The following is a 15,527-nucleotide window of genomic DNA, read 5'->3' as shown; positions in this document are numbered from 1 at the left end:
GCTCGATCATTTTTTTCTTCATGTCTGCATGCTCTGCGCCGCCTGTCGTGGGCTGCTCTGTTGCCCAGGCCCGTTGCCATTAACATTACTCTGGCTGGAGCTGCGCTGGTCTCTCGGGGTTGCGCTGCGACTCATTTGCCCTTGGTTTCCGTGTTGGCTTACTGGCCGAGCCATGTTCATTACAGGCGAGTTTGCCATCCCATTAGGCATGGCGGCCATTTGCTGCATCTGCATCGCTTGCAAGTTTCGCGCCGCGTGTTGTTGAGCTTGTTGCATCCTAATTCGCTGGTTATATTGTTGCAATTGCTCATTGGTCATCATATTTGGATGTCCAAGTTGTGCGGCAGCAGCGGCAGCCGCGGCAGCAGAGGCATTATTTCCAGCATTGACAGCACCAAGAGCCGCATTCAACGCCGCCTGGTTGTGAGGCTGAGGACGTTTGTGATTCTGCCCTGCGGCGGCAGCTGTTGCTTGGTGTTGATAGGTTTGGAGCTGCTGCGATGCAAGCCGTTGTACCTCCTCGTCTGACAAGTTGGGATGGTGTTCTCGAATTTTGTTAGCGATCTGCGTCAGTACAGGAACATGTCCACTGGATAAAGCCTGGCCGGAATTAGCGGTGTTGGGACGAGGTGAGCTTCCGTTCATGTGGCCAGAAGGGGATGCATTCCCGTTTGCGGTAGCAGCGGCCATGGCAGCACGATAAGCGGCATTATTCATGCCTTGGCCATTTGCGAGAGCGGCATGAGGGTTGTTCGGCGAAGAATGAGAACCACTCTGAGCTTGGGCCTGTCGCAGAAGCTGTTCTTGTTGCGCTCTGGTGGCTTCCTGGAGCATGCGCATCTGCTGTGGTGAAGTTACTCCACCACGGGCGGCGAGTTGCGCTTGCATCTGTGCTTGCATTTGTGGGGTTATTTTCGGTGCCATCATACCAGGTGGTAGCTGCATATTCCCTTGCATTGCGGCCATCATGGCTGGATGACGGGGATGGCCATTGGGCATTTGCATGTTGCCGTTTGACATTCCAGGTACGCCGGTTGTGGATGGAGCACGCATCCCCGGTCCAGCAGCGGGTATACTATTTGGCAAGCCATTGGGTTGACCATTCTGGCCACGTTGTTGCTGTGCAGTGGCACGTTGGTGTGCAATGAGCTGCTGCCGATATATCTCTTGCCGTTCCGCAAGTTTCTGCTCGCGCTCCTGCTTGAGCTGCGAGAACTCCGCCGGGGTCTTATAAGAGGGTTTGGGCACATTGGCATCGTTGACTTTGCGCATGGCAGCAAGGTCGGCTTGATGTTGTTGTTTCTGAAGAGCTGTCTCTCGCTTTTTGGCCAGCTTCCGCATAGCATCGAGCATAGCAAGATGTCGTTGGGTCCTCTTCCGTTCGACTCTGACAGGCTGTGTCGTCCTCTTTCGTGCCGAGATCTGAACGTTGGCGCCCGCTCTTCTTTGGGCTTCCTCAAGCTGAGCAGTCACATTTCTCCCCGCTGCCTCAATTCTTCCCGAGTACGTCTTGAAGTAGGCCGTCTTTGACATATCCGCAGGTAGACCTTCCAAACCAATCCATCTCTCAAAGCATTCCCATGGTGTCCGTCTATCGGCACCTGACGTATACAAACTTGGGGGAGTAAGACAGCTGGAAATGAGGGACCAATTGTAGGAATAATCCTTAACGAGTCTCTTGAGTTCATCGTCTTCCGCAGGTGTCCATTGCGATGACGACCGCGTCTCGAAGAAGGCTTGAGTAGGCATGGGATGTTCTGATGGTGGGCGGAAAGAATGTCCAGGGTGGATCCTGTCCCGGATTGCTTTGTTCTCAGGCATGAACAACGCAACGTTCGTCTCCTCCGGTGGAAGCGGCTCTGACTTCTTCTTCGGTGAAGGGTCAGGCTCGTAATCGTACCGGCTGCGTTTCATTGGAGGCCTGTACTCCTTGACTGGGAGCTTTTCGGTGGCCCACCTCGAAACGGGAACAATATCTGTTTTCCATTTCGCATCGAGCCGTTCTCCCAAGTTAGATATAGAATGATCTAGGTTGGCAATTGATGGCTCGTAGAGGGGTAACTCGTTTAAAAGCTTGTCTAGAGCAGGAGTTTTGTCGACGGCGAAGCTGAAGTCAGAAGCACCCAAAGAGAATATCGCGGCCGGAGCACTGGACATTTGTACCTCTCGCGGGTCTGCAATGTCGTCGCTTACGGAATCGTCCTCGTTGGAGGGCACCAGCTCGGGCGTGGGGTGCGAAGACAAGGTTGGTCCAGAACCGTCTTCCATAGCCACGTCCTCAGAACCGGTAGTTCCGGGCAGATACTTTGGTGGTCGAACGCGCACTTGTAGACGTTTTCTGTCTTCGGGGGAGCTCGTGACCCATTCTGCACAGCATTCTGCGAGCCCTCTGGCAGCTGCGAGCTTCCACTTTCGCTCTTCCCTGAAGTCGGTGCGCATCCACTTCATATGATCAAGCAGAAAATCCCAATGAGAGGTTGGTCTAGCTGCTTCGTCAGCACGCTTATACTGCCTGAGAGGCCAGCGTTGCTTCTCTTGTAGTTGGTAGAGTCGTTTCAATATCCGACATTCCGCAGATGACTCGTACTCAATCAGATGATCCGAAGTTGACAGTGTCTTGTGGGCATTTTGGATGAGGTAAGACATGGTGGTCTGTCGAGACATCGAGTGTGCCTTGTTCTCGAACAAAGTATAGAGGTAATCCCTCTCGCCAGGCCCTGTTCTTCGCTGGGCTTCACCATCGCCGATGCGCGTCAACTCAAGATTCTCCTCATCGAATGCAGGTTTTTGAGGTTTTGCAAAAACCACTGTTGATAGCCGGCTACGTTCTTTGTCGCGACGGTCGCGTTCGGTTAGTCGACCCTGAGAAGTTGTGCCACCATGTGCATCGCGGTGGATCGCTGACGATGGGGAATCTGCCGGGGGGGTTGAGGTCTTCGGCATTTCACCAAGAATTTCCGATACAGATTTCTTCTGCAACACACCAGATGAGATCCTCGTTGCGCGTTTCGCAGGCTCCTGAGATGACGGCGTCGCGGGCACATTCTTCTTAGGAGTTGTGCCGGTTATTGGGGCTGGACTTTCGACAATTCCACTCCCAGGCCGTGCTTTGAAATATGCGTCGTTCTCTGCCTGAGTGTCTATCCGCATCATCGGTCGCGGGGTCTGTGATGCAGCTAATGCCTCTGCAGGAAGCTTACTATGAACATCAGAAGTTGAATTCATGGATCCTGCGTTGACCACTCCGGTCATTTCGACATCAGCAGAGGGAGCATGACTTCCACTTGCGCCGTGCGGGTTCTTAGCTTCCGGCGAGGGAGGCGATCGTTCCAAGCCCGCATGCTCAGCATCCAAAGGCTTGCCCTCGTGGGCAATCTCGGATGTAACAAGGGGTACATCAATACCAGGACTCGTTCCCGGCGATCCAGCTGTCGGCGCAGGGGTGTTAGACGAGTCTGGCCCATTTGTGGAAGCTGGCGAGGATTGTGGCTCGGCAGCTGCTGGGATCGGGACGAGAAGAGGACTTCGACTGAGTTGACGGTCGACGGCAATGGATGAGCGGGGTTCTGTATCTTCCGATAGTCCAGTAACGACTGTCAGCGTGCTCGGAGGCTCAGACTCGACGTTAGATGTTTGTCCAAGAGGAGTCCCCTTGACAGACTGAGGTACCGGGGACTTCAATTCACCGTCGGAGTTGGGAAGATTGGGGAGCGTGCTGGCCTCGTCTTTCTGCGCGTTAACTGCTACTGCAGTGGCCCCCTGGAGATCTGTCCCACCCCTTTCGTCAATTGTAACCTCGATGCCTTCATCGCCTTTGTTTTGGTCATGCGACTCCTGCCCAGTCGCGGGCTGTTCTGGTGGGATCGGGTTAGGAGCGGCTTTGGACCCTTGAGGTGACGGCGGAGTGGTGTTTGATGCATCTAATGATTGCTGCGCCGCAAGAGAGGGCGATAGAGGTACTGCACACGGTTGCGCAGGCTCATGTTTTCGAGGTGGAAGAGTTATATGGATTCTAGGTGGGATTGTTGTTTCGTCGAAGCGACGCCCTCTGTGGAAGAGTGAGCACAACTAAGCCAACCAAGCCTCATAATTCATGAAAACTGCAACAGTGGTAGAAAGAAGCGAGCGACGGGAGATGCGTACTTTTCTAGGTCATTTGCATCATGAAAGGCCTGGAGTTTCTGCTTGTAGGTTGGGTCTTCGACGGAGACAACGATAGAGAAGAGTTCGCTTAATTTGCGCTTTCTTGACAGCACCAGGCTCCTATAATTCATGACATTTAGTCAGTAGACTGCGGGAGATATTATGAGCGTCTTTGAGGGTTGTGAGGAATATTGCTCACTGTGCTTGAGACTTCTTCGAGCGCAAGTGCTCGACGGGCATTTCATCGGCATCGGCGAGGTCGACGAGAAGGACGAGAAACCATCCGAATCAATTGCTGAAAATTTGACAGGATGCGAAATCAAGTGTACGGAGATGAATAAAGAGCCCAGAATGAATTGTTTGGGCGCGTTGTGATGATTTGAGCCTCTTGAAGTTGTTAGACGTGTAGAGGAGGTGGCCTCTGGATTTTGGTGTTCTGTGCAGAGTTGGAGGCACAGGGCGTAGCAGTTACAAGAATCAGGGTAATTTGTTAGGCTTGCTCGGGCGGGGGGAGTGCACGGAGGGAGGGACAGCAGCCTATTCCACCTCCTGGGATTCTTTTTCGGGCAGGCAAGGGCAGGAGGGGGAGACACCCAACGCCATCAACCACCATCACCACCACCACTGACAATCTGCTCCAGAGATTTTGGGGGCGCAGCCACTTCCTAACACGACGCTAGTAAATTTTCCCTTTTACCTTCTCATGGTCAGTCTTTATTGCACCACAACTTTGGCAGACTCGAGGACAATGCCATTCTAGCAATCTCCTGTAGACCTCGTTACCTTCCATGGAGAGATCTTTATTAGAACGACCATACCCTGTTCCTGGAATCCGAAACTCGTTCCACGATCTCGTGCTGTGCTTGTCAAGCCACTCGGCCACTCCCATCTTTCAAGTCCCATACATCGTACTTCTCCAAATTTACAAATTTGACGAATTATTCCACTAAAAGTTCCTTTCTATGGCCAAAAGAAAAAGAGAAAGCGGCTCCAAGGCCACCAAGACTCCCTCCGAGACCGTCAAACCTACGAGTGAAGAGAACACTGCTGCGAAGATCACCAAAACCAACGGCCATGTGGATGTGAAGACCACTTTACCAGTCATTCAAATCGTTGTGGGCTCATATGAACGGGCTCTACATGGCATTACTGCAACCATATCGAACCCGTCGTCACCAGCATCCCGGCTGTCGGTACAATTTGCCGATACCTTCTTGTTCAATGCACATGCGTCTGCCATCAAATGTCTAGCACTATCACCTTTGCCGGAGCCCGGTTCTTCTGAAACACAGGGCGTGTATCTTGCCACAGGCGGCTCAGATGAGAAGGTCAATGTCTTCAGCCTTTCCGCGGCACCAGTCAGCGACAATGAGAGACTGCCACCCATGCCCTCTCTGGGTAAGAACACCATTTCTGAAAATCCCAGAAATAGAGAGCTCGGCACTCTTCTTCATCACTCCTCTCATATCACGGCCCTGCATTTCCCCACGCGGTCAAAACTACTCTCCGGGTCAGAAGACAACACCATAGCAGTTACCCGTTTGAAAGACTTGACTGTGGTATCAACAATAAAAGTACCACGACCCAAGGCGCAAGGTCAGCCCAGTGGAGACACAGCACCACCAGGTGCCACACCCGCGGGAATTAATGACTTCTCTGTGCACCCTAGCTTGAAGCTCATGTTGAGCGTCGGTCGAGGCGAGAGATGTATGAGGTTATGGAATTTGGTGACGGGAAAGAAGGCCGGTGTTCTCAATTTTGGTCGCGACATCTTGCAAAATGTGCGAGAGGGTAAGTACAGCAGCGGCGAGGGCAGACGGATACAGTGGAATCCCAATGGCGCCGAGTTTGCCGTCGCCTTCGAACGCGGAGCGGTCGTGTTTGGGGAAAACTCCAAACCTAAATGCAGGGTTCTGCCAGAGCCGCTCACCAAGCTACATCAGATTCACTATCAAAGCATCCCACCGAACTCGGACGAAGAGGACGCCACTACCCTTCTCGTTCTTTCGACCGAGGATGGCCGGATACTCTTCTATGATACCGACGCAATCTCCCCTCATCCATCGAATGAAACAAATGGCAGTGACCAGACTGCCTCGGTATCCCTTCCGGAGGCCACTCTTGTGGCGACCATCGGCGGTAGATCCGCAGGATTCACGACGCGGATCAAGGACTTTGAGCTCCTATTTCTCCCCACTGAAGCCAACGGCCAAAAAGACATGGCCATCGTTGCAGCGAGCAGCGACGGCACAGTCCGCATTATCTTCTTACCGCTGTCTGATGTGTTAGCCGCCTTGAAGAGCAAGAGGCCGGTCCACGCCGGATCGGTAATCGGAGCGTACGAAACCGGCAACAGAATCACCTGCTTGAAGGCCTTTGTCATGCTGCCTCCTAAGGATGATGAGGATGGATTTGGAGAAGCCGACGAATTCGGGGGATTCGATGAGCAAGGAGAAAGCGAGAGTAATAGTAGTAGCAGTGATGAAGATTGATAATTGAGGTGATAAGAGGGAGGTAGCTCGGCCGTTGTAAGGTTATGTCACGCACCAAGCCAGGATATTGTTGCTGATACCATACTACCATACGAATGGCCTAATTTGACCAGCCCGACCCAGCTTGCTCTGTAGGAATTAATGTGGCATGCCACTATTGCAAGCTGAAAAGTCTGGAGCTTCTCATTTTGAAGGCTGTATGCCCATCTTTCCTAGCCCCTTGACCACATTCTCGTAGACATCTTCGACCAACCCAACTGACGAGACTTTAACGACTCTGCCCTCCTTCTCAAACATGTCCACCACTGGCATGCTCGTCTCAACAAATGTCCGGAATCTCTTGATGATGCTTTCCTCATTGTCGTCTGCCCGCCCACTCGTCTTTCCTCTGTTCAATAATCGTTCTCTCATGACCTCTTCGGGGCAGTCGAGAAACAGGGTGCACTTGGAGGGACAGACTGACTCTTCGAAAAATATGGCTTGGTCCATTTTTCTAGGGAATCCATCAATCAAGAATTTCCCGGTCCCGTCACTCCCTAGTTTTGATCGCATGGCATTTTCCAGTAGCTTGACTGTGATCTCCATTGGCACAATTAGGCCCTCTTTGATATAATCTTTGATCAGTTGGCCGTATTCACTGCCCTCGGTGTTCTGTTCTTCCCTCAAGAGGTCACCTGCAGAGAGATGTACGAAACCGAAATCTCGAACCAGGTTGGCAGATTGTGTACCCTTCCCGGAACCAGGACCTCCCAGTACATATACAACGGTGACCTTTTGAGGATCGAATGCTGGAGAGATGTTCGTTGAGGCGAGTGGGACATCTGGCTGGGCAAGAGGAGATGTCCCGGATGTAGGATCTATCGCAGGTGTCGCCATTGCAAAGCAGCTCTTCTGTTACTACCGTTCGGTATGTGCTTTACGTCGAGACTCGCTGGTGACGTTCGTCTGAGATTCTGTGCGTTTCTTGACTAACAGAACGTAGGAACCGCTGCTGAGAAGGAATAAAATGAGGAAAGGGAAAAATCGCAGTCTATCACCCTGGCCCCCTGGCCGGTGTGTGCTCGTCACACTTTGCTTTGACACGGATCTGGTAGTAGAAGTCGGTGGTGGAGGAGATGAGGGTGTTGCGGAATAGTGGCGTACAGAGTGTCCTGTGTATCGAAAACCAAGCGGTGACAATGGATGTCTGCTCAGAGAAGTGTTCAGTCTACGCGCGATCATTCCTTGGACCGAACCGGGGAAACAAAATGAGATCTGGATCGGAGACTGACGCTGCAACAGACAAGAGGCCAGAGCTCTGGGAAAATAATTTGATAGTAAATAGTAAGTCCAGGTAATGACGAAAGCAGTTCCATGGGCATGCATGGGCATGCGCCATGTGTGTTAGCACCCTAACAAGCCACCAAGCTTCACAATTAGGCATTGCCACGTGACAAAGACTGTCCCCAAGGTTGCATGCTGGGCCGCTGGCAGGCACCCTCCCGTTTGGCGGCGAATCAATAACAGGCCCAAGCCACCAGAACGGACCTTCCTGTTTCTGGATTGTAACTCCAGAAGATCCGCTCACTTTCTCAAAAGGTGTCTCTACTTTCCAGGAGCTCATCAACAATTGAATCAATTGCCCTTCAGTTCCCTTCTTCCACACCCCCACGTCACATTTCTCGTGGTCTTGTTCCTGCTACCACCCCTCTCCTATTCTTTCTACACTCCTTTGAGTCCGTGGATTTTGCAGTCACTTTGTCGGCCGTCCAGCGAGCGATCAATTACTTTTTCTCCAAGTGCATGAGGCCGCAAGGAGGCCGGTCGCAATCATGGCGCTTCCCATTCGGTTCACTGAACTGGTTCAGGTCTGTTGATGGCACTCGCGGCTGTTCTAATTCCTGGCTGACTTTTCATAGTTGACGAATCTTGATATCGCGGTAAGGGCACGCTCCCTGAATCGCAGGCGCAGTTCGACCTGAATGCCGGCATATGCGCGACCTGATCGATTTTCTCCTTTACTTCTGGAATTTCTACTGACACGTTTCCTCCCTCTCAGCCAGCCTCTATTTCCTTCAACACCTGTGTGAGTACACGTCCGGCTCTTCCCACCAAACCCGGGCACTGACCTCTTTCCAGACACTAGAATCCGATCACTACGTCTGCGTACGGCAGAAACTTAATGAGCAGGACAAACCTCAAGTCATAATTGTAAACCTCAAGAACAACAATGAAGTCATCAAACGCGCTATCAGCGCTGACAGCGCCATCATGCACTTCAGTCGCGAGATCCTGGCCCTCAAGGCGCAGGGGAGAACAATTCAGGTCTTCGACCTCGCAGCCAAATCCAAGCTGAAATCTACAATCATGAATGAGGATGTTGTCTTCTGGAAGTGGTACAACGAACGCAGTCTGGGATTGGTTACCGACACCTCCGTCTACCACTGGGACGTGTTCGACCCTACCCAGTCCGCCCCAGTGAAGATGTTTGAGCGAAATGCCAACCTAAATGGATGCCAGATCATCAATTATCGCGTCAACGATGATGAACAATGGATGGTGATAGTTGGTATTTCTCAAAAGGAGGGACGAGTCGCCGGTACGATGCAGCTGTACTCGCGTAATCGTGGGATATCACAACCCATTGAGGGTCATGCTGCTGCTTTCGGCACGTTCCATGCAGAGGGCAATCCTGCTCCTTACAAACTTTTCACGTTTGCGGTTCGAAATGCTGCTGGTCAAGGAAAGCTTCATGTTGTGGAGATTGATCATAACGAGAACAATGCACGGTGGGTCAAGAAGGCAGTCGACGTCTACTTCCCCGATGAGGCTGTCAATGACTTCCCAGTTGCCATGCAAATCTCCAAGAAGTACAGCATAATCTACATGATCACCAAGTACGGCTTCATTCACCTATATGATCTCGAAACAGCCACCTGCATCTTCATGAATCGTATTTCTAGCGAGACAATCTTCATCACGACGCCCGACTCCGAGTCCGCCGGTATTGTCGGAATCAACCGAAAAGGTCAGGTCCTCTCGGTCAGTGTTGATGAGAACACGATCATCCCCTACCTGCTCCAAAACCCTGCCAATGCCACCCTGGCTGTGAAATTGGCTGCCAGAGCAGGCCTGCCAGGTGCCGACAACCTCTATCAACAGCAGTTTGAAACCCTCTTTGCTCAGGGTAACTACTCAGAAGCTGCCGAAGTCGCCGCGAATTCTCCACGAGGGTTTTTGAGGACGCCGGAGACGATCAATCGATTCAAGAGTGCACCTCAACAAGCTGGTCAGCTTTCTGTCATTCTGCAGTATTTCGGCAAACTGCTCGACAAGGGCAAGCTGAACAAATACGAGAGTGTAGAGCTGATAAAGCCCGTTCTTGCACAAAATCGTAAGAACCTTCTTGACAAGTGGATGAGTGAAGGCAAATTGGAGTCGTCTGAAGAGCTTGGTGATATTGTCCGCTTGCATGATCTTGAACTTGCACTGAAGATCTACCGCGAGTCAAATGTTCCACCAAAAGTTGTCGCAGCGTTGGCGGAAACTGGCCGTTTTGAGGAAATTCTTCCCTATGCGCGCGAGGTTGGATATCAGCCAGACTTCACCAGCTTGTTGCAACACATTGTTCGCGCAAACCCTGAGAAAGGCGCTGAGTTCGCTACTCAGCTCGCCAACAACGAGGGTGGTCCATTGGTGGATATTGACAGAGTTGTCGATATTTTCATGTCTCAGAATATGGTCCAGCAAGCAACTGCATTCCTGCTCGATGCACTCAAAGAAAACCGTCCCGAACAAGGCCACTTGCAGACTCGACTCTTGGAAATGAATCTCTTGAACGCACCACAAGTTGCAGATGCCATTCTTGGGAACGAGATGTTTTCCTACTACGATAAACCCAGAATCGCACGACTTTGCGAACAGGCTGGTCTTTTGCAACGTGCCCTTGAAAACACAGATGATCCGGCTTCCATCAAGCGAATCATTGTTCAGACCGACAAGCTTAACCCTGAATGGCTTCAACAGTACTTTGGCCGCATGTCTGTCGAGCAGTCGCTGGATTCCATGGATGAGATGCTCAAGGTCAACATTCGGCAGAACTTGGCTGCTGTGATCCAGATTGCCACTAAGTTCTCTGACCTCCTGGGACCCAGTCGCTTGATTGCACTATTCGAAAAGCATCGCACCGCAGAAGGTCTCTATTACTACCTTGGCAGCATTGTCAATCTCAGCGATGATGGAGAAGTGGTTTTCAAGTACCTTGAGGCAGCTGTTACTATGGGACAATTCCAGGAAGTCGAGAGAATCTGCCGCGAGAACAATCACTATAACCCTGAACGTGTCAAGAACTTCCTCATCGAAGCTCGTCTGGCCGAGCAGCTTCCATTGATCATTGTCTGTGATCGTTTCAATTTTGTCAAGGATCTGGTCAACTATCTCTACCGAAATCAGCAATACAAATCCATCGAAGTGTACGTTCAACGAGTCAATCCTGCACGAACACCAGCAGTTGTCGGAGCATTGCTTGCTCTAGACTGTGAAGAATCAGTCATCAAGAACCTGTTGGCATCAGTCGACCCTTCGGCTGTCCCTATCGACGAGTTGGTCAATGAAGTTGAGACTCAGAATCGACTAAAAATTCTGCTACCTTTCCTCGAATCCACACTGGCAGCAGGGATCCAGCAACCGGCGCTTTATAACGCGCTAGCGAAGATTTACATTGGTCAGTATATGTTCTGTTTCCTATCCTGCCTTCCTACTGTTGGATTGCCAAACGTCCCCCCTCGACGGGCACAGGTGCACGGAAAAGCATTTACATGGCCAAAAGTGGCCAATTTTGATGCTTTGGTGTTGTAGATCTCCTTGGTTCTCCCAGAATTGGCACACTTCAGTTTCATTAGTATCCTTGCTAACTAACGGAAAATAGATAGCAACAATAATCCCGAGAAATTCCTCAAGGAGAATGACTTGTACGACACTCTGATAGTAGGCAAATACTGTGAGAAACGAGATCCCAACCTTGCATATATCGCGTACCGCAAGGGCCAGAATGATATTGAGCTCATCAACATCACCAACGAAAACTCCATGTTCCGAGCACAAGCACGTTATCTTCTGGAGCGTGCCGATCCTGAAGTCTGGGGTTTCGTGCTGGCTCAGAACAACACCCACCGAAGAGCTCTCATCGACCAGGTTATCGCAACAGCAGTCCCAGAGAGCTCTGAACCCGACAAGGTATCTGTTGCTGTCAAAGCCTTCTTGGATGCCGACCTGCCAGCCGAACTCATTGAATTACTCGAGAAGATCATCCTTGAGCCGTCACCTTTCAGCGAGAACAGTAGTCTACAGAACTTACTGATGCTCACTGCTGCTAAAGCGGACAAGAGCCGCCTCATGGACTACATCCAGCGCCTGAATGAGTTCAACACGGAAGAAATTGCCAACATGTGTATCCAACAAGGTCTCTATGAGGAAGCTTTGGAGATATACGTCAAGACCAATGACCACATCTCCGCGGCCAATGTCCTTGTCGATCACATCGTCAGCATTGATCGTGCCCAAGAATATGCTGAAAAGGTTGATTTGCCTGAGGTCTGGAGCAAGGTTGCAAAGGCCGAACTCGACGGATTGAGAGTCTCCGATGCCATCGAATCATACATCAAAGCTCAAGACCCTAGCAATTACAACGAAGTCATCGAGACAGCCACTCATGCCGGCAAAGATGAAGATCTCGTAAAATATCTGAAAATGGCGCGCAAGACCATGCGTGAGCCGGCCATCGATACCGCGCTGGCGTTTTGCTATGCTCGACTCGACCAACTAGCCGAGCTTGAAGACTTTTTGCGCTCTGCCAATGTGGCTGATGTAGAGGCTTCTGGAGACAAGGCGTATGAAGAGGGCTACCACCAAGCCGCGAAGATCTTCTTTACCAGCGTTTCCAACTGGGCAAAACTTGCCACCACCCTTGTGCACTTGGGCGAATACCAAAATGCGGTTGATTGCGCCCGACGCGCGAACAGTGTGAAGGTATGGAAACAAGTGAACGAGGCATGCGTTGCCAAGAAGGAATTCCGTCTTGCACAGATCTGTGGTTTGAATCTCATTGTCCATGCGGAAGAACTGCAAGATCTTGTCAAACAATACGAGCGCGAAGGCTACTTTGAAGAGCTCATCTCCTTGTTGGAAGCCGGCCTTGGCCTTGAACGGGCACATATGGGTATGTTTACTGAGCTTGGTATCGCTCTGTCGAAGTATCATCCCGATCGGGTGATGGAACATCTCAAGCTCTTCTGGTCTCGCATCAATATCCCCAAGATGATTCGAGCTTGCGAAGAGGCGCATCTTTGGCCCGAGCTGATCTTCTTGTACTGCCACTACGACGAATGGGACAACGCTGCATTGGCCATGATGGAACGTGCTGCCGACGCCTGGGAGCACCACTCTTTCAAGGACATCATTGTCAAAGTGGCCAATTTGGAGATCTACTATCGCGCGCTGAATCATTATCTGCAGGAGCAGCCGCTGTTGCTGACCGACCTGCTCCAAGCTCTGACACCACGCATCGACGTCAACCGAGTGGTGCGTATGTTTGAGAAGTCGGATAACATCCCCATTATCAAACCCTTCTTGCTCAATGTACAAGGCCAAAACAAGCGCGTCGTCAACAATGCTATCCATGATCTTCTCATTGAGGAAGAGGACTACAAGACCTTGAAAGACTCGGTGGAGAATTATGACAACTATGACGCGGTGGAGCTTGCCCAACGTCTCGAGAAGCACGACTTGGTCTTTTTCCGACAGATCGCAGCGCAAATCTACCGCAAAAACAAGCGATGGGAGAAATCAATTGCACTGTCCAAGCAAGACAAACTGTTCCGCGATGCGATCGAGACGGCTGCGATTTCTGGCAAGCCCGAGGTTGTCGAAGACCTTTTGAGATACGTAAGTATAAGCATTTTTGAGTTGAGAGCGCAATTTACTGACATTGTCCTAGTTTGTCGATATTGGCAGTCGCGAGTGTTACGTGGGTATGCTGTACGCGTGTTATGATCTGATCCCACTCCACACAGTGATGGAGATCTCATGGCGGCATGGACTCAACGATTTCACTATGCCATTTATGATTAGCTACATGAGCCAACAGGCGACGACCATTGAGCAGTTGCGGAAAGACAATGAAGAACGCAAGGCCCGGGAAGCCAGCCAGCAGAAGACGGACGACAATACACCGATCATCGGCACTCGTCTCATGCTGACGCAAGGGCCCGCGACCGTTGCACCGCAACCTACGGGGTACGGCCACACTAATGGCATCACGCCGCAGCCAACCGGGTTCCCTCGGGCATTCTAGCGACGCAGCCTTGTGAGTTGAAGGTGCGGGAGAGGACCAAAATCCGGGAATAGCCGGGTCAGATGGGTGCGACGAAGAGGACAGGGACCGCGGATGAGTCGTAGTGGACACCCGAGGTCAGGGAGAAACCGGAACCCCACGAGACTGAGGAATTCCGGACAGGAAGGATTTCTTGAAGGAGAGAAAGACGAAAGAATCAAAATAATGCGAGAGCTTGCCGGGGAAAAGGTACTGAACATGTTTTGCTCGAGGCTATGGTTCTCTCTGTTGTATGATGTTAGCTCAGTGAGGTAGAGGGTCATCCAGGACTACTATTTTTCCGAGATTCCGTGGGAACCGGAAAGCGGCATGACTTCTGTTACCGGAGATTGTTCCTGGGGGTCCATAGGGGAGTAAAATTTCAATGGGATTCTGCTTGACCACGGGAAGGAGAAGATAAGCGAGAGCCGCAGCCATGACTAACTCCAATCATGGACTTTTCATTTTCTATCGATATTTGTCTTCCCCTCGTGCTCCTTTAGTGGCTATCCACCCACAGGAACCCTGCAGTGTGGGGAGAGTTAAGGCTCGAGTGGGTGGGTGACTCAGTAAAGCTTTATCTGCAGTGCGTGATGTGGTGGTGTTTGAGATGCGATTCGAAGACATGGAGTCCTTTAGGAGATATTTTTATTGAGTAGATCTAGGTATATACCGAGAACCTCGTACAGTACACAGCATCCAGTAGTGGTATCCCTCGAGGGCTCGGTAGACCCGGGGAAAGATGTCCGAACACCAGAGAATGGCAAGAATGAGTAAAGTCGGACTTGACCCCACATGATCGACCAGGAAGGCCACGACAATTCACGTCACGGACCAACTACAGCAGGCATCCTAGTCAAGAAATTGCCCCGAGGCTCCCCCCCAAAAGGCACCTAAGTAGCAACCCAGGCACCATCACTAGCCACCTAGCCCAGAAAATCTCCCCGGGCACCCCTAGCACCCCCTAGCACGCCTATCGGCCAGCATCGGTTCTCTTGGGATCCGAATCTACACCGTGGCTACCCTCCCCCGCCCCTCCATTACCCATTCGAATCCGAGGCTGTTCGGGGAGCTCACCACTTCCTGCTGCCCCTCCGGAGCTCTTGCAATGGAAATATCGATTAAGTTGGCAGGCACCAAGAACGCCCGTAGCAGAAGGAAAAAAGAACAAAAAGAAGCTGCGGCTGGGCTTGTTCCCAATCAACCCCCCACTCTCAATATATACAGCTTCGTCCCACCAATCCCTTTACCTGCTTATCTACCCACCATCCTCTCCGTTGGTGCTGCCAAACCAGAGCTCATCCAATCCTCATTCAGTGGTTGAATCTACCATATCTTTCCCACCTGGGCATCGACGTATTAACAGCTATTGTTTTTTCTCCCGTCATCCGGCTCCACGCCTCATCATTCAACAGAAAACAACAAACCTTCGCTAGAGCTCCCGGACCTATCTACCCCAGCTCCCCTCCATCAACTATTTGACCTCCCCTCTACATTTCCTCCGTCCTCAAATCCCTCTTACTCCCTTATTGTTGTTCCTTCCG

At 51.4% G+C, this 15,527-nt stretch overlaps 4 protein-coding genes across 4 annotated transcripts; 2 read left to right on the top strand and 2 right to left on the bottom strand.

Moving 5' to 3' along the window:
• Positions 1-18: 18 nt before the first annotated feature.
• AYO21_06645 (hypothetical protein) lies at positions 19-4,274 on the bottom strand (the record flags this gene model as incomplete). Its single annotated transcript, XM_022656604.1, has 2 exons — positions 19-4,048; positions 4,144-4,274. 2 exons carry the CDS (start codon positions 4,272-4,274, stop codon positions 19-21), a joined length of 4,161 nt encoding a protein of 1,386 aa, XP_022511046.1.
• An 831-nt stretch (positions 4,275-5,105) lies between these two features.
• Positions 5,106-6,635, top strand: AYO21_06644 (hypothetical protein; the record flags this gene model as incomplete). Its single annotated transcript, XM_022656603.1, has 1 exon — positions 5,106-6,635. One exon carries the CDS (start codon positions 5,106-5,108, stop codon positions 6,633-6,635), a length of 1,530 nt encoding a protein of 509 aa, XP_022511045.1.
• A 183-nt stretch (positions 6,636-6,818) lies between these two features.
• On the bottom strand, positions 6,819-7,511 carry AYO21_06643 (hypothetical protein; the record flags this gene model as incomplete). Its single annotated transcript, XM_022656602.1, has 1 exon — positions 6,819-7,511. One exon carries the CDS (start codon positions 7,509-7,511, stop codon positions 6,819-6,821), a length of 693 nt encoding a protein of 230 aa, XP_022511044.1.
• A 935-nt stretch (positions 7,512-8,446) lies between these two features.
• AYO21_06642 (hypothetical protein) lies at positions 8,447-13,965 on the top strand (the record flags this gene model as incomplete). The annotated part of the gene is made up of 5 exons (XM_022656601.1): positions 8,447-8,482; positions 8,534-8,554; positions 8,754-11,337; positions 11,542-13,556; positions 13,609-13,965. 5 exons carry the CDS (start codon positions 8,447-8,449, stop codon positions 13,963-13,965), a joined length of 5,013 nt encoding a protein of 1,670 aa, XP_022511043.1.
• Between the last annotated feature and the right edge of the window lie 1,562 nt (positions 13,966-15,527).

Source organism: Fonsecaea monophora (assembly GCF_001642475.1).
Source record: "Fonsecaea monophora strain CBS 269.37 chromosome Unknown Scaff47, whole genome shotgun sequence".
Lineage (NCBI taxonomy): Eukaryota > Fungi > Ascomycota > Eurotiomycetes > Chaetothyriales > Herpotrichiellaceae > Fonsecaea > Fonsecaea monophora.
Note: the sequence above shows the minus strand (reverse complement) of the source record. Positions and strands in the feature narration are given on the sequence as shown.